This window comes from Aedes aegypti, chromosome 1, assembly GCF_002204515.2.
Source record: "Aedes aegypti strain LVP_AGWG chromosome 1, AaegL5.0 Primary Assembly, whole genome shotgun sequence".
Lineage (NCBI taxonomy): Eukaryota > Metazoa > Arthropoda > Insecta > Diptera > Culicidae > Aedes > Aedes aegypti.
The window spans coordinates 15,597,894-15,625,364 of NC_035107.1; the positions used below are offsets into that span (position 1 = coordinate 15,597,894).

At 39.2% G+C, this 27,471-nt stretch overlaps 1 protein-coding gene across 7 annotated transcripts in view; it reads left to right on the plus strand.

Annotated features, from left to right (window-relative positions):
* The window catches only part of LOC5564255 (rhophilin-2), a 351,938-nt gene that overhangs the window by 290,128 nt on the left and 34,339 nt on the right, over positions 1-27,471 (plus strand). For all 7 annotated transcript variants that reach the window (XM_021839009.1, XM_021839010.1, XM_021839012.1 and 4 more), the window contains exon 3: positions 7,476-7,720. In XM_021839009.1, the coding sequence (XP_021694701.1) occupies positions 7,476-7,720 (245 nt within the window). The remainder of the gene's footprint in view (positions 1-7,475; positions 7,721-27,471) is intronic.

Here is a 27,471-nt window from a genome sequence, read left to right on the forward strand (position 1 = left end):
TATCATGGTCTAATCGCTTATCAAAATGAATCCTGTGACCCAACGATCCTCCCCATTAACAAACATCCCTCCCAGTAACTTTTGTGGAGATGCAGAGGCAAACACGGTTTCCAAATAGCAAAGGTTACACACTAACATTCCTTCCCCCAATCCCACCGGATTGCAAGGACGTGGCCGGCGCCGTTATTGACCCTGTTTAAATAGAGGCACTGAATTATGCCCGCAGAAGAAGATTATGGTCAATCCCAGCCGAACTTCTAGTTGATTCTTTGTGCATTTTCACAGATTTCGGTCAATCACGGAATAGCAACCATTGATATGTGTAGTCAGTCTAAGCTAAGCTAAGCTAAGCGTAAAAATGGCTGGTGCATTTGACGTTTCGAGACAGCGGAATCAGAGCTGCATATGACGTCGATATTTTTCCTCTTCGCGAGTCTATCTCAGTTATTTACCATTGGCGTAGGTGTTATATTCCACAGGCACGATAAACAATCCCCAAAACATCGGATAACAATACTGTCATCCAGGCTTGGAGCTTGTTTAGATTAGTTTTAGCGTGCACTATAATCCCCTGATTTATTCAGACCTGTAGCAGAAGATGGTAAACTGATTCTCATGATGTGTTGCGGATCATGATTGTTACAGAGAGCGATAAGTGAAAGATACTCTCAATTTTCTTAAAATTCAATCCCAGTCCAAAGCTCCATTGGACAGCTGCAATGCACGACTTCAAATGAAGGCCTCAATAAGGTCCAATTGAAATCCACAATCCAAAGTTCCAATCGAAAGCTAACTTAAACCTTAAATTGAAGGGTGAAGTTCAGAGTTTGGTAACAATCGAAGACTCCAATCCAAAGTTATAGTTTGAATTTTCAATTGTAGGCTGCAATTCAAAGCTACAATGGAAAAGCTGGAATGTAGGTACAGTTTCAATTGAATTCTGTAATCAAAAGCTACAAACCAAATCTTCATTTAAAATTTAAGGCTGTAGTTCAAAGCTTCAATCTAAAGCTTCAACTTGACCCGCAAGCTTCATCGAAAGTTAATAATTAAAACTTCAATTGAAGGCCGCGTTTGGCTTTTATTGAACAGCTATGATCTAAAGCTCCAATTTAAGACTGGAAATTCAAAACTTCAAACTAAAGAACCAATTAAAACTTCGATTGAATTTTGCAATTCGATTATCTAATAGAAAGCTCCAAACTGTAAGCTCAAAGCTGTAATAGGGTCCTAAAATATTTAATGAAATCTTTTATTCAATAATACGAAAAAGCATGTTACTGCAACTACTTTAGCAATTTTTCCCGCTCAAATATCGGTTATATCATATATAAACTTCAATTGAAAAATTGGGTCCATAAATGAACCATGACACTTTTGATCATGTTTGACGTTCGTTTAGTCGACAAAAACACCACAGGGGTTTTAGTTTTGGCACTGGGGTTGTTCCTATCTGACATTTCGGAAGGCACACGGAAAACAAAATACACCCAAAAATTTGAGTTTAAGCCAAGAGGTGCGACAAAATCTAAAATAATATAAAAACAATATTTTTTGACTCAAACAAACGAAAAACATAAAAAAAAAAATGAGCTAACATGTATTTTTGGCCTAAACTAAAGCGTTTGGCACTAAAATTGGGACAGGGCTTTAGAACCCTATTCAAATCTCCAATCCTGATATCCAAGACTACACGGAGAAAACGGAAAACCCATATTTGAGTATTTTTTAACTTACTTTTGAGTTATTTTTCTCTCCCCATTTCATTCGCTCCTTCTATTGTTGTCAGAGAGCGAAGAGCAAAACAACCCAAAAATCGAACCTTAGTGCGTTACCTCAAATTTGAGTAAGTGGCACAGTACTGGAAGTTGAGTTATTTGATCTGCCGGTTGAGTGAAAAGAACTTAGCCAGTAGGTATTTGTTCGCACGGCTGCAAATGAAAACAACTTCTACCCCGTCAACCCAAAATTAGGTTAACGCACGAACCCCCGGAATTGAGTGGAATAAACTCATTTTTGAGTACTTCATTTTCTCCGTGTATAATTTAAAGCAACTTAAGGCGAAGAAGGCCGTCATTGAAATTTGTACGCGTCGTTGATGATTGTTACTAATTCATCTCACGATTTCGAATCAAAGAAAATCAGTTGATTTTGCACTGACACAGCTGGAGAAGTATCAGCATACTTTATGCATGTTAGCGCGTACAGTGATACATTTTCAAGTCAATATAAACTATCAAGACTGATTTTTATCACTTTGAAATGCAAGCTGAAAAGTCATCATTGTTGCCAAAACGAATGACGGGCTACTTAGCCTTAAATCTGCAATTCAATGATACAATTCAGTTCAATTTCTTTAGAAGCTAAAATCTACAGCTTCAATCTATAGCTCGAAATTGCACCTACAGTTCAAAACAACAATTTAAAACTTCAAACCAATATTTTGATTGAAGTCATATATAAGTTTGAATCGAAAGCTACAAACCTGGGAGGGAGAAACCAATACAAAATTTCTCTACGTCACAGTGAGCCGAGATTTTGCTGTCACGAACTGTCACTGTGAGCCCAGATCTGAAACAATGGACAAACATGATAAAAGCGCGTAATTAGCCAAAGCAAATTTTTGCATTTCATCAAAAGTAGCAAAAATAGAATTCAAAAGTAACGTCACGAGAGCACCGTTTATTCTAATTGAATGTAACGTACTGGAATGAGGCTCTTTTTACTGTTTTCAATAAAACTGAAAATAGGGTCCTAAAGCCCTGTCCCAATTTTAGTGCCAAACGCTTTAGTTTAGGCCAAAAGCACATGTTTACTCAATTTTTCAATGTTTTTCGTTGCGTTGCGTTGCGTTGCGTGGTGAGCGAGTAATGGCGCTCAAACCAAAGCTTCTTAGCTAGGACACAAGGTGGAAATACCTGTGGCTCATCCCTGGAAGACGAACACGCATGGAGTGACTTTAACTTTCTTAGCAACGTCACTCCCAACGATGATGAAAACATTTCATTCACACTTACACTCAATTACAAAAAGTATACTAAACTACACATACACTAAGTTTCAATCCGGTCGCATCACTCGCTTATAGTGAATCCTAGACCATTTCCCTTCCCATCATCCAACTCCTTGACATCTATGAGGGCGTCGGTGAGTCGCTGGCCTCTCTTCAAGTAGGTGTCATATCATCATATTCCTTTCCTTTCCTCGTAACGGAAAAGATGGGCGTGGCCGGCAATGGAAAGTATCATGTCTTTGCATCTCTGACTTCCGATTGGATAACTTTTTGATCCAAAATAGTTGCGTTTGCGTTGCGTTGCGTGGTAACGGAGTATTTCGTAGATTGCATACTGAAAACTGTCATGTTAGAAACTTTATAACACTTATTCCAATTGCTCATGGAAAACTATTTTGGATCAAATAGTTATGCAATCGGAAGTCAGAGATGCAAAGACATTATAATTTCCATTGCCGGCCACGCCCATCTTTTCCGTTACGAGGAAAGGAAAGGAAAATGATGATATGACATCTACTGGAAGAGAAGCCAGCGACTCACCGACGCCCTCATAGATGTCAAGGAGTTGGAGGATGGGAAAGGATTACCTATTAAGTCTAGGATTCACTATAAGCGAGTAACACGACCGGATAGAAATTTAGAGTATGTGTAGATTAGTATACTTTTTGTAATTGAGTGCAAGTGTGAATGTAATGATTTCATCATCGTTGGGAGTGACGTTGCTAAGAAAGTTAAAGTCACTCCATGCGAGTTCATCTTCCAGGGATGAACCACAGGTATTTCTACCTTGTGCCCTAGCTAAGAATCTTTGGTTTGAGCGCCATTACTCGCTCTCTGAAACGAGAAGATAAAATGACCCAACCCCATGCTACAGAAATAGTCCAGAATTAATAATAGCGGTTAAATCAGAACAAACTCACCAAATCCATCCATTTATCGAAACGCCGAATTACACGTTTCCTCAAAAAATTTAATATTAATCTGTTGGGAATTTGAATCGACATCCTCTGAATGCTTTTATATCTGAATTTGGTTTGATCCAATTTCTGCGTAGCACAAAAACTGATCATCGAAGGCGGCTTTCATACTTAACACAGGTTTTCAAAACTTATTATCAGAAAGCATAAAATTAAAAATGATGAAAATCTCACAACCGTATGCTTTTTTATCTAATTTTGTCAAAGTCGCACTTATTCCAAACGAAAAAAAAACTATCTGGGTGGCGTAACACTAACGGAATCATGCAAAAATCTAGCACGCCACAATCCATCTTTAAAATCTTTGCAAATAATACTTAAATCACTGCACCATCAGCCAGTTTTATTGCAGCTGTTTAGCATTGTACAAAGCACTACAACCCGGATTACGTTGCACTTGCTAATATCGGCGGATTCGGGAACAACGAGAGCACAAAACATTTTGAAGGTGGCATAGCGCCATCAGCCGAATCTATTTTTCACCGTCCGAAACGCGGAACCGGAGTAAACGTGACGGAAAATTCAAAACGCAGCCGCCCGCGCGCACCGCTTGCTGCGATCCGCTCAATTTTTCAATGTTTTTCGTTTGTTTAAGTCCAAAAAACATGTTTTTATGTTTATTTAGATTTTGTCACACCCCTTGCCTTAAACTCAAATTTTGGGTGTATTTTGTTTTCCGTGTCCCTGACGAAATGTCAGATATAGGAACAACCCCGGTGTTGAAACTAAAAGTCCTGTGGTGTTTTTGTCGATTAAGCGAATGTCAAACATAATCAAAAGTGTCAATGTTCATTTATGAACCCAAATTTTAAATTAAAGTTTAAATATGATATAACCGATATTTGAGCGGGAATAATTACTAAAGTCGTTACAGTAACATGCTCTTTCGTATTATTAAATAAAAACAAGATTTCATTAAACATTTTAGGACCCTATTAAACGCATATAAAACTGTGGCCCTTTTTCAATGTATGTCCAGAAAGATCGAAGGTACACAACAAATGAAACCTAGCGATTTTCACCAAGCCTGCCTTGATTGTCGTTGCCAAACTGGAGTTATCTTGCAGTTTGGAAAAAAAAATTGTATCAAATTTCGTGTGTACACGGAGAAATATTTTTACCTAATTTTTGAGTTTACTTTACCCAAAATTAAGTATATCGATTATAGTTTCAACCCAAAATCTCTCGGTTTTCTCTTTCTCCCACACGAATGTTGTCAAAAATAGAGAGAGCTGCATCTACCCAATGGGGGTACTTTGGCCCAATAAGCCAAATTTGGGTAAATGCAACTTTTCTTATGTTTGGGTTGAAAGAACTCAATTTTGCGTTAAATCAACCCAAAATTGAGTATATTTTTCTAATGGAATTAAAGCCAAACTACCTAGTGGGGACCTTGGAAATTTAGCCAAAAGTGAGTTATTGGGCTCAACTACGGAAATGCGTTGAAACAACCCAAAATTGAGTTGAATTCCGTCTCCGTGTAGTATCTGTGCCTCCCGTGCCTCCCTCCCAGCTACAAACCTCCATTAATAAGCTACAATCTAAAGCTCCAATTGTGAAGGATAACATAATGACAGTTCACTTTTAACCATAACTTGGAGTGGTTTCGGTTCATCGTGCACAGTTTGTTTACGAATTTCAAACGAGAACTTGATGCCCTTGATGCGACGACTTAAAACAAGGTCGTCTCTACGAACATAGTGCAGTTTGTCAATTTCATGTTGTCTGGATTATGTGTTTATAATTTTCAAATATTTTTTAAAGTAGTTCCGGGGCTCAAAACTTATTAAAAATTTGTTTTTTGAGACACTCTGAATGACAAATCTGAAAATAAATAAATCTCAACACCCTTTAAAAACCCAATTAAGAGCTATCTACAATTCAAATCCAATCCAAAGCACTAATGCAAAATTGCAATACAAAGCTAACCAGAGTTCAACAGACACGTCAAATCTTATGCTCCAACTTAAAGGTCTAATCTTTAAATTCAAATCAAAGCTCAACCCGATACCGATCAAGTTCACGATCACAGATGATCGAACATACAAAAATCGCCACCGAACACTTTCACTTATCATTTGCACGCCGGGTATCGGGTCTAAATATTGGTACTTTTCTCCAATCGACGCCAATTACCACAAACGCGACACAGAAAGAAAAAAAGGCACTTTTCGAAATCGATTTGTGCGAAAATAAAAGTGCGAAGTAAATCGGAGCAGGCTGCGGCTGAAGGTGGAAAGAAGAAGTCATCGAAAACGAAAGGTGCCGAATAATCAATTTCTTGGGGGGTTTTATTAGGCGCACTTGAGGTGTTAATCATCTTGGCCGCTGGTCGATGGTCTTCCACGCGAAAATATTTACCGGTTAACTCGAATGATTTACGAGAAAAAAATTGAAAAGGTTTTTTTTACGATCGTCTAATTGCTAGCATACCGAGAAGGCGATGAAGTGCAATGCACTTCAAACGACTTCCCAATCAATCCTTGCTGCTTGAAGAATGCCTTTTTCTTGCTTCGAAAAATACCAATCGCAAATGTGCCATTTTTTTCCTAGCTTATCGCCAAACCGATCATGTAACCCCCTCGTTTCGACTGTTCGATGCCATAGTTCCTTGGGTAGGAACATTTTTTGCCGTATACGTGTTTCAACTCCCGCAAACAAAGCCTACTGTGTGTGGTACCTACTGGTTGTTCAATGCTCGGTTGGTTGTCATTAGTCAAAACACGTGAAGGAATGTGGCCTGCTGTGATGGTGTTGCTCTCGTAAAAAATAAAACAGCACAACTCGATCAGTACTTGAAAACTACTCAACAGCGTTGCCAAGTGCAATGCAATGATAAATTTTTGTGAACATTTCGATTTCGAGCAAATGACATTAGTGTTGTCTCTTTAAAATATGATAATATTTATTGCAGATTGTTTGACTGTACAATCCCTTACAAAAGTTCTTTAATCATGTAACTCAAATCTACGAAACCAATGCTCTGAAGATCTGGCATCACTGCTACTCATTCGCGCTATCCCATTACGATATTAACAACTGGTACAGAATCGAACTCGAACTTCGCTACTGTAGAGCCTATTGACGGCTTTTGGCGAGACGGTACTTCTGAAAAAATAAAACCGAGAATGCCGTTCACGTCAAAGTGGTGCCTGTCCGCGTCCGTCAAGGAGAGCCAGTTCACTTTTTTTCTATGCTGCTCTGCGATTAACTTTCGATCCGATTCGGATCGACGCAGATTGACATGTTTATGCTGCGCAGTTTGGAACCATAAATGTGCACAGTGCCTGCTATGATTGCGCAGACCCACCCCTTGCCAAGCGAAGGTTTGCGGCGGCCTACTTGGATTTTACGATCAATTCATTCGGCAGAAATTTTACGCAACAGGTTTATTGATCGATCTTTTGATTATGACGACGATTGCTACTGCACAAATTTGACACGCTCCTACTAACCTCGATTTTGATTTCCTTCTCTGATTGCAGGGTTCCGACCCGAGGGCTGCGACCTGTCGGGGCAAACTGCAGAGTCGCCGGTGTAAGCTGAACCAGGAAATCAACAAAGAGCTCCGGTTGCGGGCCGGAGCCGAGAACCTGTTCAAGGCGACCACCAACAAGAAGCTGAAGGATACGGTGGCGCTGGAGCTGAGCTTCGTCAACTCGAACCTGCAGCTGCTGAAGGAGCAGCTGTCGGAGCTGAACTCGTCGATGGAGATCTACCAGAGCGAGGGGTGAGTTTCGGAATGTAGATGTCCTAGTAACTATCGTAAGGCCTTGTGTCTCATCTTGTGTTACCGAATGTCTCAAATGTCTTGTAACTTGTAGGACAAGTTCTCAAAGCTTGTGAGGCAAGTCCTCAGGACTTTAGGGACAAGACCTCAGGATTTGAAGAAAACAAGTCCTCAGGACTTGAGGAACAAATCCTCAGGACTTGAGGAACAAGTCCTCAGGAATTGAGGAACAAGTCCTCAAGACTTGAGGAGCAAGCCCTCAGGACTTGAGGAACAAGTCCTCAGGACTTGATGAACAAGTCCTCAGGACTTGAGGAACAAGTCCTCAGGACTTGAGAGGCCATGCCTCGGGATTTAAGAAGCCAGTCCTCAGGACTTGAGAGACAAGTCCTCCAAATTTGAGGAACAAGCCCTCAGGGCAAGAGACAAGTCCTCAAGACTTAGGGGACAAGTCCTCAGAATTTGAGAAACAAGTCCTCAGGACTTGAAGGACAAGACCTTAGGACTTGAAGAACAAGTCCTCAGAACTTGAAGAACAAGTCCTCAGGACTTGAGAGGCCAGTCCTCTGCACTTGAGAGGCCAGTCCTCTGGACTTGAGGGACAAGTCTTCAGGACTTGAGGGACAAGTCATCAAGACTTGAGGGACAAGTTCTCAGGACTTGAGGGACAAGTCATTAGGACTTGAGAGACAAGTCATCAGGACTTGAGGAACAAGACCTCAGGACTTGAGGGACAAGACCTCAGGACTTGAGGGACAAGACCTCAGGACTTGAAAAACAAGTCCTCAGGACTTGAAGAACAAGTCTTCAGGACTTGAGAGATCAGTCCTCAGGACTTGAGGGTCAAGCCCTCAGGACTTGAGGGTCAAGCCCTCAGGACTTGAGGGTCAAGCCCTAAGACTTGAGGGACAAGTCCTCAGGACTTGAAGAACAAGTCCTCAGGACTTGAGAGACAAGCCCTCAGGACTTGAGGGCAAGCCCTCAGAACTTGAAGAACAAGCCATCAGGACTTGAGGAACAAGTTCTCAGGACTTGAGATACCAGTCCTCAGAACTTGAGAGGTCGATCCTCAGGATTTGAGAGACAAACCCTCAAGACTTGAGTGACAAGTTCTCAATACTTGATGGGCAAGTCATCAGGACTTGGAATGCCAGTCCTCAGGACTTGAGAGGCCATTCCTATGGACTTGAAGATCAAGTCCTCAGGACTTGAGAGACAAGACCTCAGGACTTGATGGCAAGACCTCAGGACTTGAAGAACAAGCCATCAGGACTTGAGGAACAAGTTCTCAGGACTTGAGGGACAAGTCCTCAGGACTTGAAGGACAAGTTCTCAGGACTTGAGAGGCCAGTCCTCTGGACTTGAAGAACAAGTCCTCAGGACTTGAGCGCAAGACTTCAGGACTTGAAGAACAAGCCCTCAGGACTTGAGAGACAAGTTCTCAGGACTTGGAATGCCAGTCCTCAGGACTTGAGAGGCCGGTCCTCAGGACTTCAGAGGCAAATCCTCAGGACTTGAGGGACAAGTCCTCAAAACTTGAGAAACATGCCCTCAGGACTTAAGGTACAAGTCTTCAGGACTTGAGGGACAAGTCCTCAAAACTTGAAGGACAAGTTCTTAGGACTTGAGGGACAAGTCCTCTGGACAAGAGAGACAAGCCCTCAGGACTTGAGGGCAAGACCTCAGGACTTGAAGAACAAGCCATCAGGACTTGAGAGGCCATTCCTCGGGATTTAAGAAGCCAGTCCTCAGGACTTGAGAGACAAATCCTCCAAATTTGAGGAACAAGCCCTCAGGGCTAGAGACAAGTCCTCAAGACTTAAGGGACAAGCCCTCAAAACTTGAGGGACAATTCCTTAGAATTTGAGAAACAAGTCCTCAAGACTTGAAGGACAAGACCTCAGGACTTGAAGAACAAGTCCTCAGAACTTGAAGAACAAGTCCTCAGGACTTGAGAGGCCAGTCCTCAGGACTTGAGAGGCCAGTCCTCTGGACTTGAGGGACAAATCTTCAGGACTTGAGGGACAAGTCATCAGGACTTGAGGCACAAGTTCTCAGGACTTGAGAGACAAGTCTTCAAGGCTTGAAAGACAAGACCTCAGGACTTGAGGGACAAGACCTCAGGACTTGAGGGACAAGACGTCAGGACTGGAAAAACAAGTCCTCAGGACTTGAAGAACAAGTCCTCAGGACTTGAGAGATCAGTCCTCAGGACTTGAGAGACAAGCCCTCAGGACTTGAGGGACAGGTCATCAGGACTTGAGGCACAAGTTCTCAGGACTTGAGAGGCCATTCCTCAGGATTTAAGAAGCCAGTCCTCAGGACTTGAGAGACAAGTCCTCCAAATCTGAGGAACAAGCCCTCAGGGCTAGAGACAAGTCCTCAAGACTTAGGGGACAAGTCCTCAAAACTTGAGGGACAAGTTCTCAGAATTTAAGAAACAAGTCCTCAGGACTTGAGAGGCCAGTCCTCAGGACTTGAGAGGCCAGTCCTCTGGACTTGAGGGACAAGTCATCAGGGCTTGAGGGACAAGTCATCAGGACTTGAGGGACAAGTCATCAGGACTTGAGGCACAAGTTCTCAGGACTTGAGGGAAACTGTCAAAACATCAAGTACAAGTCCTCATGGCTTGAGGAACAAGTCCTCAGAACTTGAGGGACAAGTCCTCAGGACTTGAGGCACAAGTCCTCAGGACTTGAGGGACAAGTCCTCAGAACTTGATGGACAAGACCTTAGGACTTGAAGAACAATTCCTCAGGATTTGAGGGACAAGTACTTAGGACTTCAGGGACAAGTCCTCAGGACTTGAGAGACAAGCCCTCAGGACTTGAAGAACTAGCCCTCAGGACTTTAGGAATAAGTTCTCAGGACTTGAGAGGCCAGTCCTCAGGACTTGAGAAGCTGATCCTCAGGACATGAGAGGCCAGTCCTCAGGACTTGAGAGACAAGTCCCCAGGACTTGAGGGAAGCTCTCAAAACTTGAGGGACCAGCCCTCAGGACTTGAAGGACAAGCCATCAGGACTAGAGGGACAAGTCATCAAGACTTGAAAGACAGGTCCTCTGGACTTGAGGAACAAGTTCTCAGGACTTGAGGTGCCAGTCCTCAGGACTTGGGAGACAATTCCTTAGGACTTGAGGGACAAGTCCTCAGGACTTGAGAGGCCAGTCCTCAGGAGTTCAGAGGCCGGTCCTCAGGAATTGAGGGTCAAGTCCTCAGGACTTTAGGAACAAGTCTTCAGGGCTTGAGGGACAAGTCCTCAGATGAGTTTTCAAGATTTGATAAAAAAAAATCCTCAGGACTTAAGAGACAAATCCGCAGAAATTGATTCAATGCGAAAGCTCATTATTCCCCGTTCAATCATCGAATTGTTCTGCTCAATTATTCAGGAAACGTGTCGAATGATAATCAAAAACATCGTAACGATCCCTGATTAATGCCATTCTAGCAGCGTCATTTCCCTTCCAACGTCTGGACATCCATCATCGCACCTGCAAATCGCTGTTTATCGTTGAAGGAAATTAATCTTCAATAAAATTAGCATGCTCATTCCCTGTAGATGAGATCATCCCTGTTCGCTCAACTCAACGGCAACAGGTTCCTTGTTCAACACAGAATAACAACCGAAAAAAAAATACACAAACTCGTAAATTTGCGCGTGATTACTTGTACCTGAACAAACAAAACACGCTGCCCGGGAAGATTCCTCGCCGCCATGACGATGCGCAATTCTTATTAATCCTGACAGCGAATCATGTTTTATCCTCCTCGGCGAATCTACAACCCTTTCAAGGTGAACAGCTCATTCAACGCCTGCTTGGAGGCTTTCCTCTCTCCCCGGTGGATTCTCGTCATCGCGCACGGCCTACTTGTATCTTACCTTGTCTTCGATTGTCACTACTTCAAACCGAATCCAAGTATGCGCCGAAAAATCTTAAGGAAAAAAAACGGCACAATAAGTCCCCTCGACCTCTAAGATATAGCCCGGTGCAGCTCCGCGAGACGTGCGAGTGTTGTCCGAATAATCCAACGTCACGCTGTCTGTTTCTGTAGGTTTCTTCGCCTCCATTTCGGTGTGTTTATCGAATTGACGGCCGTCCGCCATCCGCAGTGTAATCAATCAATCAATGGACATTCAGAAAAAAAGAGGCTTGTAGGTTCCGAATTGCTTGAATTACTCTGTCCACACCCATCATCCATCTGCATCGGATCCGAGTTGGAAGTGGAATTCTTGTTGAAACGTTTCCCCCGCCTCATTCAACCGTTAAATTTGCGTTCATTGTCCATGGGCGTAGTAAGGATTTTCATTACAAGAGGGCTGTGGAAATTATTCTAGAGATTCTGTATGAAATGCATCCAAGAATTTCTCCAAAAGTTCCTCTGAGAAAACTCTCAAATAATTATTTTAGAATTTTCACTAGAAATCATTCCGAACATACCTTCTGAGATTCTTTAAAAGTACTCGAGTACTCATCTGAGAACTCTTTAAAAGTACTCAAGGGATAATCTGTAGTAAAATTTCAAAAAAAAAAAAAAAAACACTAGGCTTCAACCCAGGCGAAATGACATTTAGTGTAGAAATTCACAGCAAAACGAAAAAGAGAGGCAGATAGGAAAATAGTCAATAATGCATACACTTTAGTAATCGTGACTATTTTTTTTTCTGAGTGTAGAAGTCTACGTGTAGGCCAAACTTCAAACTAAAATCCATCATGGCCGAAAGAGTTTCGCGCGTATTCACAAAAAAAAATGATAAATATGCTTTTCATGGATTTGTACTACTAGAAACGTCTGTTTGTCTGTATTTATAGTATAATCTGAAGAGTTATGTCTGAAAAGAAGAGATTCCTAAAAAATCAAATTATCTGTATTCTTCAAACTTACTTGAAGAAGTATTGGTAGTATCATGGATACTAACATGATACATATGTCATGTAACCTTCAATTATGAATCATGTAATCAAACAGTATCCTGTGAAATTTTCATGTTTGTATTGCATAAATTAAGGTTACACGACGTGTAATCTTCATTATTTTTGACAGCGTAGAAAATTTCGTGAGCTGATTCTTGGGTAATCTTCTAGGAAGCCTACAAGGAAAATGAACGAGCTCAGAGGGAATCCATGGAGAAAGGCACCTTTAAGTACGATTTATTTGATAATTGAAGAAACATTTTGAAGAATCTCAGAAAACGTCGAGTTTAATCACAAAATATATTCGAGAAAATGAGGAGATTTCCCTTAAGAGATTCCTTATTGAATTCGTCGAAAAATTCCTGGGAACTTGAGCTTGAACTTGATTGCTGATTCCGTGGTTCACAGAAAAAAAATGCCAATGTAGTGTAATTTGAAGGCTACTGCAAAAATAAATCAAATGCCTGTTTTGTTGCAGCATAATGTAAACTTAAAAGATTATACATTAAATTTTCAACTGAAACAGCTTGAAATTTACATGATCGTGTAAATTTTAGGTCAATTCGATTGAAATATAAGAGATTGGTCGTTGAAATTTATGGTTATCTTGATGCTCCAAATTTGTGCTTGAAAATAAACTTAAGTTCACAAATTGTTTTTAGCTGTGTTGATACTCTAGTGTCGCCAGATCAGCTGGATGTATCTTCATTTAAGTTGAGGATTTTTCATGCGTTTACATACTCATTATCAAAGTTCCTCTATCAGGAAATCGACTGTCGACTCGTTGATATCGATCAAAGTAAGCATGCATATTTCAGATGTCACCCGTCGGCGCCCATAGTAACCCAGTCACGTAGAGTGACAACTGTCGATAAGCTCGAGTGACAGAGCCGAGTCGAGCAAAATTTTTGGTCGACAGTGACTCCAGTCGAGTAGTTTTTGGTCGACTCGACTTATAAAATAGGGCCCTGAATATTGAATATTGAGTTAATCTATCGCACTTGAACTAGGTATTCGTTCATAGCAAAGGCTAGAACCAGATACGGACTAGAAACCGTTTCCCTACGCTTCCATTTTGCAATCATCATAGCAAGCCTTCCCTGACGCCTGATACATAGGCAGTCTGCTAACCAAAAACCCATCCTCTCTGCCATAAAATTATCATACCCCTATACCTTCCCGTATGAACTGACGTAGATGCAGGGGTATATCCGGTCTACTGTGGAACAGATTTAAATTGCAACATCAGTTGATCCCCCTTCTTCTCATTCGTCTGCATTCTAACGTGGCAAGCGCCATTGTTGCCTAAAAATAGAAGATCTCCAACACTGAGGGTGTCTGTTAGTCCCAAGCAGTCATCTGGTTAGTTCTTTGCGTAACTGCCTCACGCTTGACATTGAAAGTTCAGAATATATAAAAAAAATCACCTACAAAAGTATTTTAAGTCAAAACAAACATCATAAACACGATTATAAGTCTATAAAATTTGGATACAATTATACTTCTGAATAGATATCGATTGGTTTACATATTCTAGATTTTAATTCAACATAAATCATTTTTGTAATAAAAATAAATATATTTCGAAAACAAATCAAATGAATCACTTAAAATGTAATGGGCGGTGCATACCTCTAGGCGTTTAACCTTTAAAAGACGTACCTTCAAGCGGCCACAATTTGGAGGCCACTAGATCAATTAATTCGAAACAAATTCTAAAGTTAATGCGGACAGTTGGTCTTACAATCTTTGGATGGGACCTCTCTCTGGTACTGATCCCATTGTTGCCAAGTTCTCAAAAGGCAAAACTAAAATTTTGGTGAAAACCCCATTCTAAACTGAGCGTTTTGTTTCAAGAATATCTAGGATAAACAATTTGAAACTGGAAAAATACCCTCGTGTCCACGCTTCTTCCGTAAGACCTACTAATCGCATCAACTTTAGAATTTGTTTCAAATTAGTCTAGTGGTTTCCCGAATGCGACCATTTGAAAATGAAAGGAACGTCCCGGGATTTGAAGGGTTAAAGTTATATGGAAAATTCTGACTTTCGTTAAAAAAAATGGCCCGAATCGGTTAAAATGCTTTTCGCTTACCAGGTTGTGGAATTCTCGTTGGGAACATTTCTACTACGCTGTGGAGTTTTTTCTACGGCAGGGGTAACCATTCCCCGATAATTTTCCACTTCAGTATTTTTTGAGAACCAGAATTATTTTAGAAATCCCGTTCAGATTTTTTTCTAAAATCCTATTCTAAGACTCCACCGAGGAGCGTCTTCGGAAATCATCTTCAGGGTCCCTTCGGGATTTTATCTAATAGATTCTACGAGGATATCTTCAGGAATATTTTCCAGCATTCCTTGGTATCCTCTTCATAGTTCCTTCGGAAATCCTTAGGAGTATTCTTTCGGCGCTTATAAGAGTGCCTTCGAAATTCCTTTTTAGAATTCAACTGAGAATGCAACATAGAATCTTGAGCGAGATTTTCGCAGGGTTCCTGAGGAGGAACTTCAAGAAAATTTTCGAAGGAATCCTGAGAATAGAGATCCCGACAAGGAATTTTGAGGTGATATTAAGAGGTCATGCACAAATAACGTCACGCTCCAAGGGGGGGAGGAGCATGACAAGCCTTATAAATTTTCGAAGGACTCATGCAAAAAACGTGACAAAGGGGGGGGGGGGTCGAAAGAGTCGAAATTTAGCGTGACATAATTTTTGTTCCATGCCTAAGAGAATTCGAAAAATGATCCTGAAGTGAATTCCCGTATCATGAAAAGAAGAAACATCATGATGAATAATCCTAAAAAAATCTGATTTCCTAAAAAAAATGAGATTTGAAGGAGTTCCGAAAGAAAACCTGAGATGGCTTCCTGACGAAATCCTTAGGTAGATTCCCGTAAGAATCCTAACAGATTTTATAAAAAGTTAACTCCCAAAGAATTCTGAAAGAGATTCCTGGAGCAATCCTCAAAAAGATTTTCGAAGGATTTCATGAAGGATCCTGAACAGGGCTCCTGAAGGGGTTTCCCAAAGAATTCCTGAAAAAGAATGCCAACGGAGTTCTGCACAGTATTCTCAAATGAATTCTAAAAAAGAGTTCCCTAAGGAATCCTGAATAGTATTTAAACGACAATTCTCTTCTAAATTCTTTTGGAAATCCTTTTCGGGATTCCTTGAACAGTCTTTTTCATCATTCCTTTGGGAATCCTTTCCAGGACTCCTATCCTCTTCGGGATTTGGGTTTCCTCTTTAGGTTTTTTCAGGGCTAACTCCTCGGGATAGCTTTCAGGATTCCTCCAGAAATTCTCTCTAGGATTCCTTTGGGAATCCTCTTTAAGATCTGGTGCGGACCCTTTTCAAAATTTCTTTGGGATATTTTCTCAAGATTCTTTTGCAAAGGCATCTCAAAAAACCTTCAAAGAAATTCTTCAGGAATCTTACACAAGGATTATTTCTGGAATCTTCCATTTAGAAATCTCAAACTTCCTTTGGGAATCATCCTCAGGATTCTTATGGAAAACCTCTTTAGCGCTCTTCAGGGAATTCTTCAGTATTACTTCGAGAATGCTTTTCAGGAATCCACCGGGGAACCTCTTCGGCAATCATCTTCAGTATTCCTTCGGGATTTTTTTCCAGATTCTATCAGGATATCTTCAGGCATCTTTTTCAGGGAATCCTTTCATAACTCCTTCAAAAATCCTCTTCCAAATTTCTTTACTTGTTTTTCTTCATTCGTCTTAAAAGGATTTCTTCAGATTTGTTTAAGATTCAACTGTTAATACTCTACAAGATACTTTTGTGAATGCTTATTTCTCGATTACATTTCTGGATTCCTTCGGGAAACCTCTTAGAGAATGTGCTCTAGGATCCTGAGTAGGATTTCCAAAGTAATTGTGAAGAATTGTTCAAGAAATTCTGGATAACTTCAGAAGGAATCCTTGATAGGATCAAAAAAAGAAACCTAAGTGACGTTTCCTCAGGATTCCTGAGAAGAATTTTTGGAAGAATCCTCAGGAAAATTTTGGAAGGTATCCGGAGGAACGAGATTCCCGCAGGAATCCTGAAAAGGATTGCCGAAAGAATCTTCAAATAACCCCAAACAGGATCCTGAAGTGGATTCCCAATGGTACCATGAGTCCCGAAAGAATTCTTAAGTGGATTTCCTGAGATGTCTCGAACAGAGTTTGCATAGGAATCGTGGAATGAGTTCCAGAAGAAAACCTCTGGTTGTTTTGAAACGTCAACATTTGGACCGTTTACAAAAAAAAACATCTTGTAGCCTTTTCAGACTGCTACCTGGCAATAGAAAGTTGCATGCAGAGTATAACCAACAAAATATTGCTGTGTGCGCTTAAAATGCAAATATCAAATGCGGGAACAGTGTTGCCAACCTTCCAGATTTGTCTGGAATATCCAGATAGCCGTAGCGGTAAACGCGCAGCTATTCAGCAAGACCAAGCTGAGGGTCGTGGGTTCGAATCCCACCGGTCGAGGATCTTTTCGGGTTGGAAATTTTCTCGACTTCCCAGGGCATAGAGTATCTTCGTACCTGCCACACGATATACACATGCAAAAATGGTCATTGGCATAGTAAGCTCTCAGTTAATAACTGTGGAAGTGCTCATAAGAACACTAAGCTGAGAAGCAGGCTCTGTCCCAGTAGGGACGTAACGCCAGAAAGAAGAAGAATCCAGATTTTCTGGAACCTGAAAGATACAGATAAAATTTGTAAATAATTTGTAAGGTCCTCCATATACGACATAGGAGATCCAGACTTTTCCAGATAACAAGGAAGGCGAAGTCAAAGATTGATTTTCTTTGCTAGGTTGTCGGTGATATGCATCATGGTTGCTAAGTATCCTTTGGTTAGTATGTGTTACCGCATTTAAAGCTCTGTTAGACTGGATTCGCACGTCAAACGCAAACAGCAATAAACATCATCTTGACGTGAAAACTATAGAAATAATGCATTTGCTACTGCCATAGAGCAGTTTTTCCTTAAGAGGGGCGTATTATACCCTTTTACCATATCTTGGCTTAAACCAATTACTTCGATAAAAATAGCGGTTACAAAGAACAAAACATATTTCTTCGAAGACATGGTTTACGAAAGTTTTTCTATCATTTGTATAAACTGTAAACGTAAGGAACTCATCGTATTTACTAAATGAAGGGAGTGTCAAGCCAGTACTACTACATACAAGTCTTGAGTCTTTACAACGATAAATTTAGTTTCATGACTAGAATGATAAAAGAAATATTCTTATTTTTATGATAAAATATGGTTTCAGGACACATCAAGCACAAATTTGGCTCAAATTCATGCACTCTTTTGATATGATCTTGATCGAAAACATGTACCGTCGTTAGGGGTAACATTGGGCCAAAAATTCGTAAGTCCTAATTTATTTTAGAAAAACTTTCGTAATTTGACTTGAAATTTTCTGCTATAAGCTATGTATGCTGTTGCGCTCAAGAAACGTAAAAAAAAAAATGCGGAAGAAATGGTCAAAAAATTTCCTTCAGTGAGCTCCATTTGAAACGACATTTATTTCAAACTGCGTACCGTATACCCCCGCTAATTTGAACAGTACCTCATGCAAACCATCGGGGTTACCCCTTTGACTGTTTTGTTTTGATTCTGTGTCCCGTTTCGTAACGTTCCATTTCACTTTACTTCATTCCATGAGTTAAATGACGTTTGAACCATTTTTAATCAGAACGTTTTGCAGACTAACGGGGTACAAATTAAAAAGTGTTCAGATTAAATGGAATCAAACCAACGGGGGCACACGGTACTGCGATCAGCGGTAGCTATTCTTGACCTTTTCTTGCAAGAAGTTTCCCACGCATCGAGATAGACAATTACTTTTCTGTTGAAGTGCATAGTAATAGTGGGTAATGTATTTGAATATGAAACGTATGAAAATTGGCCCAATCCCACCCCTTCGAGGGGATGACATTGGGTCAAGCTATCTAGAATTTATACGCACTAAGAACAAGTCAAGAGAATCTTCTTCCGCTCAAGTTTTCTAGAGCTTTCAAGTAACAATTGATATGATGGATAAGAATGTGAGATTTCAATATGGTATTCGTACATTTAAAAAGGAGATTTTATATGAAAACATGAATGTGACAATTTAAAACGGCCTTATTTTCAAGATCTTTTCAGCTCCAGAAATCTAATTTTTTGAAGGTACATCAAGAAATATAACATTTATACTTGCTGAGATATTCCAGATTATACTTTAGCCTAATGTCACCCCCTAGGACCAATTTCAACCTCGACGACGGTAACAAATAAGGGTGTAGTAGGCTATGGTGAATGATTCTATAATTAAGCAGGCTATGACTATGACAATTGACAAAACTAAGACCATTATTGAATAAACCATTGAAAAGAGTACATCGTTGTCTTAATATTCCCTACATCATCAGAAGTGGGATTACCCAACAAGATGTTTCTACGTAGTCAGAAGACCTCTGAAGAAATACAATGTTCCGGATTCAATCCAACCGAATCAAACCAAGAAAATGTCGCTGAATCTCGACTAGCGGAATCCGTTCTTGGGGATGGAAGTCTCGCCCAGCGTGAAAGTATTAGCGACTCAGCGGAATTCATGGAAATCTCGCTCAAAATCAAGATAAAACGCGTGTAGCAATCTCAGGTAGACAGCAGCTTTCGTCAGAGAGAGGAACGGGAGCAGTCTTGGGAACTGTGACCACAATTCACCACAGTTCATCGATTCTGCCATTCAACCAAAACACAAAGCAGCAGCAGCATCAATACCATCAGGCGTTGCGCTGCCAACGGTTCACACACTGCTTGACTGTTTTTGTCTCTCCACTATGACCGTTTTCGGGCAGCCATTCCAAGAGGAATGATTGAAAAAAAGTGTTAAATCATTCAATCGCTAATATTTTCGCTAGTGTTTTCAGCTGATTGAAATCTATTAGCTCTAACAGAAAGAGCACAATCATTCCGTTGTAATACATATAAACAAGTTCAATTTCATGCTACATTTATCGAGCAAAAATGCAAAACCCCGAAAACCGCAAAAATCGTGTCACCACTGTGCTCGAGTCATTTCGCATTCGGGGTTGAAAAAAGTTAGGAAGAAGAAGATTACAGTTTTGAAGAGCCGTGACATTTTTTGGTTTTAAACGGTCATGGTTTGCTTTGGATTTTGATGGTCGTGTAGAAAGATGTAAATGTAGAGGCGGTAAATGTTTGCTCCAGTACTTTTCTCATCACTGATCGGGAGCAGAGCTGCTCGCTGTCACTATCAACGTATAAAATTTGCTGATTTGTACAGGCTGACTGCGATACATTTCGGATCAATCTATATCACATCAACATCATGCTGTGTACTCCATCACAGTGCATTGATGGCGATAGACTATGGATATCACTGATGGGTTAAGTTTAGCCTTAAATTAAGCAAATAAAATGGCAATTTATCAGCAAGATATTTTTGCCAGTGCTTCAGATAGATTGAAAATATATGTTCGTCACGGAGAAACTATAAAAGCATGGATAATTACCACGTGATCACTCATTCTGCAGTGATTATGATCTAGAGTGCGCTGTCGCATCACTGCTGTTGGTTGTCAAATCAAAGTGATATTGATAGCTCGCAAGTGATATTGATAGTTTAAGAGCATCAGCCATCAGCTGATGTGATTGATATTAAGCAACTCTGATCGGGAGATTCTACAGCAATAACAATGAATGCATTTGGAAGGCCAGCATCGGTGGCACCTGTATGTTCCAGTCGTTATCACCGTAATTGAAACATCAAATTCTCAAGCTATACAGCCATTACGCCCTGACGAACTTTCTTCGATGTTGCCGACGTTTTTTGGTTACAATCATTTTTTGAAGACTTTATCCAACACGAAGCAAGTACTCAATGTTAATGACCAGACAATGAAAATCGTATTATTCAAGCTACTGAAAGGAAAAGCTCAGTATTGATTGCATTCAAATGCGGATTTTGTGATGAAAAGCTATGAAGAACTGACTAAAAATTGACAAGCCATGTTCACCATCAACGTCAATGTGTACCATCTGAGAAGCCAACTTGCAAAAAGAACCTGGTCCGGAAGAGAATCATTCGAAGAATACTACCAATCGAAACATTCAATTGCACAGAAGCTCAATTTACCGGAGAAAGAACTGGTTGAATATCTGGTAGAAGGTATTTAAAATCAAAATCTTCGAAATCAAGCCAGGATTCAAAATTTTCAAACAGTTCAAGAGGTATTGCAAGCATTTCGATTGATACGACTTGATCCAGCGCCAGCACCAGTGAGGAAGTGGACAAAGCTTTGCTTTTCGTGTAACCAACCCGGACATTTTGCGGCAGATTGCAGAGCTTATCGAGGAGATGATATCAACCAGATGAAACACATGCAACCAAACAGTAAATTTGGAAAATCAAAAACCAAAAATAAAAGACAAGACTATACACGCCTTAGAGGACAATGATTTGAAACAATATGACGGACAAGATAAATGTGACGGTTTGATTTATTTGATAACTTTAAAGACAAAAATTATTATTCCATTCTTGATCTTAAATCTGGTTTTCATCAAATTAAAATTTCCCCAAATTGTACAAAGTATACTTCTTTTGTAACACCCAGTGGCCAATTCGAGTACAGGGTGTCCGCAAATTATCCGTACAAACTTTGAAGACCTGGCTCTATACAATCAAGCATAATAAACACAATATCCTTGCATGGTTTCAAACATTGGCTTATTATCTTCTTAAGAAGTAAGTTTGACACATTTCCGATTTCAAATAATTGCAAAACAAACCCAAATGTATTAAGGTGTCTTAAAAGGAGCTGTTTTCCGAGCTTTATGGTGGAAGAGAAATGTCCATGTAACTCACTGGATTTGAACCGTACAATTTTCTATTTCCAGTCTAACATGAAGCCACTAACCTGTAGATTACTTCAAATAATAATAGGACATTTGGATTCATCTCTTTTAGGTTTTAGGGATAACACATCGCCAGTATGACGAGCGGCCCTCAGCAAAAAAGGTCTCCGAAAAAAATAAATTTGCCTTTCTCAGTAACAAGCAATCCATTCGAAATTTTTTAAAGTTGTATTTTGTGTTAACATATAGATGTATTATAAAAGGTACATGGACATTGATTTTTCATTGTTTTCAATGCGAGATCATCTTTCCAATATTTTGCTGTTCGGATAATTTGCGGACACCCTGTATTTACGAGTACCATTTGGATTATGCAATGCTCCCGCTGTATTTCAACGTTTTATAAATAAAAATTTTGAGAAGCTCATTAAAGAAGGAAAATTATGCGTATATTTGGATGATATTTTAATAGCAACTAGAACACCCAAGAACATTTTGAAGTTTTACAACAGGTTTTTGAAATATTAAGCCAAAACTAATTAGAACTTAATTTGGAGAAATGTAAATTTTTGTTTGACGAAATTGATTATCTTGGCTATACAATAAACAATAAAGATAGAAAACCAAATAGCAGTCACATAGAAACAGTCAAAAAATTTCCGGTTCCTCAAAATTGTAAGCAAGTTCATAGGTTTCTTGGACAGATGAGCTATTTCAGAAAATTTGTTCAAAATTTTGCTGTTATTGCCAGACCTTTGTACAATTTACTTCAAAAAGATGCTATTTTTGAATTTGGAGAAGAACAAATAAATGCTTTCAATCTTTTGAAACAAAAATTAGTTTCAGCCCCTATTTTGCCAATTTTTGATCCACATGCTGATACTGAACTTCATTGTGACGCAAGTTCATTTGGATTTGGTGCAATTTTATTGCAAAAACAGTCAGATAATAAACTTTATCCTGTTAGTTTCTTTAGCAAAAAAACGGATGAGCACGAATCAAAACTACATAATTTCGAATTAGAAACCTTAGCTGTGATTCATGCAATTAAAAGATTCCATGTCTATTTGGCTGGTGAAAATTTCATAATTTTCACGGATTGTAATGCGTTGGTACAAACATTGAAGAAAAAGGAAATGAATACAAAAATAAATAAATGGGCTTTATTTTTGGAAAACTATAATTTTGAGTTAGAATATAGAAAAGAGGAAAAAATGAGACATGTTGACGCACTTAGTCGAATGCATATGTATAAGAAGGTAAATAATAATCAGCAAACAAAAAAATGACAGGATATACGGTTGGAATACTTAATTAATCACAAATTGAGCATAATATTACCATAGCTCAAGAGCAAGATTCAAAATTAAAAAATATTAAACAAATTTTAGTAACATCGACTTTTCCAAATTTTATTTTATTAGACGGAATTTTATTTAGGAAAGACAATGGCAAAAATCTATTAATAGTTCCCAAAAATATGATTGAAAATATACCGTAAATTCGGGTGAAAATGATCAGTAGGGTGAAATTGATCACCGTATCACATGATTTTATTTCCCTCTAATAGAGCACAGAAATCAATGCAACCTATAGTAAATGAACGTTGTTTGTCTCAAGTATTGTCAAATTGCATGTTGTGAAATTTTTTGTGTTAAAAAATGTTTATTTCTATGAAAATAATAGAAAATTCCATAATCGTGTTCGGTGTGGTATTGGCAGACATCAATAAACTTATAGTTTTAAACAAGGATTTGGACATGGTGTCTACCTGAAAATTTGTAAGAATGCTTGAAATATATTCTCAAAACAAATTTTATCATCGAAACTCGTACCAATTTGCTCATTTTGTTGAAGTAATTGAATTTTTGATAGATATCAGAAGATTTCTTCGGAAATTGCCTACATTTAGGCGTTTTCTGCTGTATTCTTGAAAATTAATTGTTTATTATTTCCATAAATCTAGCTTTGTTTAGAATTTGGCAAGCATATTTGGATTCAGGAAGCCCAAATTAAATAAGTAAATCGCAACTGTACGAAAATTTCGGTATATGAGCCAATGAGGCTCACCGTCGTACTTGTATTCCTGCATTAAGTTGTTTGGAATTGGAGACATGATAGAAAACAAACATGGAAAACAGCGAAAAATGATCAATTTCACCCGAAATTACGGTATTAAGGATTTGCCATGATAATCGTGGACATATAGGAATAGAAAAAACTATGGTAGAAATAAAAAAGAATTTTTGGTTTTCATCTACGAGGAAGTATGTAAAGAAGTATATCAAAAACTGCTTGTCGTGTATCTTTTACAAACCAGTTGGTAAAAAGGAAGAATTTTTGAAAATAGTGGAAAAGGGAATACTCCGTTCAATACAGTACATTTAGATCATTATGGGCCTATAAAAATCCAGCCTAATAATAAATTTAAATCTTTTTTAATTATGACTGACGTGTTTACTAAATTTACTAAGCTTTATCCAACTAAAACAACCAATACAGATGAAATACTTTTGCATTTAGGAAATTACATGAATTACTACAGCAAACCAGTTAGAATTATCACTGATTGTGGAACCGGATTTACATCAACGAAATTTCAAGATTTTTTAAATTTAAATTGTATTGAACACATAAAAACTGCAATTCGAACACCACAAGCAATGGACAGGTAGAAAGAATAAACAAAACTTTAACACCCATGTTGGCAAAATTGTGTAATGAGACTAGTTATAAATGGGACAAATTATTGTCAGAAATAGAATATGTATTTAACAACACTTATAATAAATCAATGAATAATTATCCTAGTATTTTGTTATTTGGGAAAATGCAAAGAGACTTGAATGATGAGAATTTTAATTTGAAATCATTTGTTCATAATAGACAACCATCGAGTGAAATGCAAAATAATTCTGAAATAAGAGCAAAAGCTCAACAAAACAATTTAAAACTCCAAAATTATAACAAAAAAAAATACTGATAGAAAGCGTACAAAAATAATCAAATACAAAGAAGGGGATTTCGTTGTATTAAAAACAATTGATTCACACAAATTATCTCCAAAGTTGAAAGGCCCATACACAATTTCTAAAATATTGCCAAACGATCGATACGTTGTAGTTGATATTGAAGGGTTTCAAATTTCAAATGTTCGTTTAAACGCGGTTTGTTCACCACAAAATATGCGGAAATGGATTGATGATGATAGCTCAAATATTGATTGTCTCGATGAGGACGCCATGGTGAATGATTATATGATTAAGCATGCTATGAGTATGACAATTGACAAAACTAAGACCATTATTGAATAAACCATTGAAAAGAGTACATCGTTGTCTTAAGGTGAAGATGAATCGAAGCCAAACCTCAAAATTTCAAGAGCACCAATCTGGAGAACCAAACATCCGTTAGAGCTGAAAACTTAATCGATTGGTCACCCCCAGCTAGTAACCAATCGATTAAGTTTTCAGCTTAAACGGATGTTTGGTTCTCCAGATTTGTGCTCTTGAAAATTTGAGATTTGGCTTCGATTCATCTTCACCTTAATATTCCCTACAAAGGGCTCATTCATTTATTTCATAACGCTGAAATTGGCCATTTTGGACACCCACCCACCCCCTTGTAACGCTTTTTGTATGTATATTATTCAATTTTTGTATGGACCGTAACATCGTTATGACACCCACCCACCCCTCCTAGCGTTATGAAATTTGTGAATGAGCCCTGATCATTAAACTAAAAGAAGACAATTTGTGCGGGAAACTTCTATGATCCGTAATAGTTTTGATAACAAAACATATAAAACGCATAATTAATTCGTATCCATTCCGTGTTATTCCACATGGTTGTAGATAGATCACTATTTTTCCAGGACTGGTCTTATGATGTTGTCGCACATTTGTTCAAGCTCCTTATGTTTATATGTTTCTGTTATATGACAATTTTTTGCTTATTTCATGTTCTGCAAATGCGTTATTCGTAAAGTTGAATAATTAATTTCATTTTCAAACGCAAAACCACAAAAGAAATTTTTCTACAATACCGGAATTAAACGAATTTGATTAGAATTAATCAAGTGGTACTATTTTTTGTCGATCACTGTATAAATAAGCATATATTTCAATCATAACCTTAATCCTAACGTAGTTATATTATAATGCTCTACTGCACACAATCTTTAAAAAAACTAAAACACAAGAATAATTCCCGTTGCGACTTTTCCCCACGACTATAGGGGGTGACCCCTCTTGCTACGTCCATGTCACTGTCGCCGTCCGACATCCGTCCTTTGTCAGCATCGGCCTCGATGTTAGTGAAGTGGACCCTCGAGAAAAGGCGACATCAATCCAAGTGGAATTTGACGAGCCATCGCGCGGAGTCCAATCGACCTGTTCTTCACCGTTTCTGTTACGTAACCGGTTGGTTGGTCAGTGCGCTCGTTGACAAATCGGTTACACAAACAATTTGCATACGGTTCCACTTAACTTACAGTTGGGGGCCACAAAGTAAGCTACGGGCGTCGGACGGACACGCAAAACCTACAATCAGCGGGCGCATTTATCATCTTCCCCGTGCCCAGAACAGAACATCAGCCTCGCAGCTACAGCGGAAGTAGAACGTCAGGTGGTCCGGCCCTCTGCTGGACTGAATGCTCCGAAGATCATATTTAGAAAGCAACGGGGCTTTCTTCTGACGTGCATTGGATCTCTTAATGAGTTGGAGCATACTGCGGGGGGTTTCCCGAGAGATGCATCTTCCCAAACGATATCGCCACACGCCAACTAAGATCGTTCGTTACATTGAGCCTCGCAAAGCCTCCTGAGGTAATTGCATGCTAATTGCAGACTCCGCAAATAACTGATTATGTAAGTTTGAGAGGTGGCGTGTGTTGTACCTATCGGCGAGAGGAAGCGCCATGATCGCAGGTAGAAGCGCGTGCCAAGAACTCGTGCCACATCCCGTCCGTTGCTAAGGGCAATTATGTTTTCCTATCTAAGATTGCGGTTGAGAGATCAATTCTTATTCAGTTAGGAGATTCTGAAGCTTCATTCTTGAATTTCAACTAGGGAAAGTGTACCAGTTATGGCCATAGTGGTTCCCTATTTGGCCATATGTAAAATTTCGATAACTTTTACATTTTTTATACTTTTGAATGTTTTAACACCTAGATACATCCTTTATTTTACTGCTAAAACACACAAAACTTTTCAAAATTTGAAGAAATTTAAGTTAACACGTATGGCGAAATAGGGAACCACTATGGCCATAACTGGTACACTTACCCTAATCCTCAATTTATCCTTAACTTCCTCTGGAACTATTTTTGATTTCCTGTCTCTCAAGTCCTCAAATGCCTCTAATGCCCTGAGAACTTGTCCCTCAAATTCTGAGGACTTGTCTCTCAAATCATAAGAACTTGTCAAATTCCAAATATTCAAACTCTGATCACATGTGTGAGATACTTCTGTCATACGATGACAGCATAACTTCAAAACTATCGCTGTCTGCAAAATCATTTCCGTTATCATAACTGCTCTTGTCCCTAACTACATCTGCAACACGTGAGATCCACCAAAAGTACCACTCGGTAATTGATATTCAACGTTTCCAGCACAACCGAACTACGAAACGTGATCACCGGTAGCTAGTTTTGCTCGGAATTATGCATTGCATTGCAGCAATACTGAACTCATCCTCATCTCTCGTCGTGACATCGCCTGACGTTAATCAATAGGTTGGAAGTCACTTTGCCAAAGATAATTTGTCTCACGGAACCATCATAAACTCCCCATCATCACGGAATATCATCTCCATTTAGCCGTATTATACAGTCAAACCTCCATGAGTCGATGATCCATTACTCGATATCGACTCATGGAATCATACTAAACTCAAAACATTATAATTGCTATGATGGTCCATGAGTCGATGTTCCCTTCAATATCGCC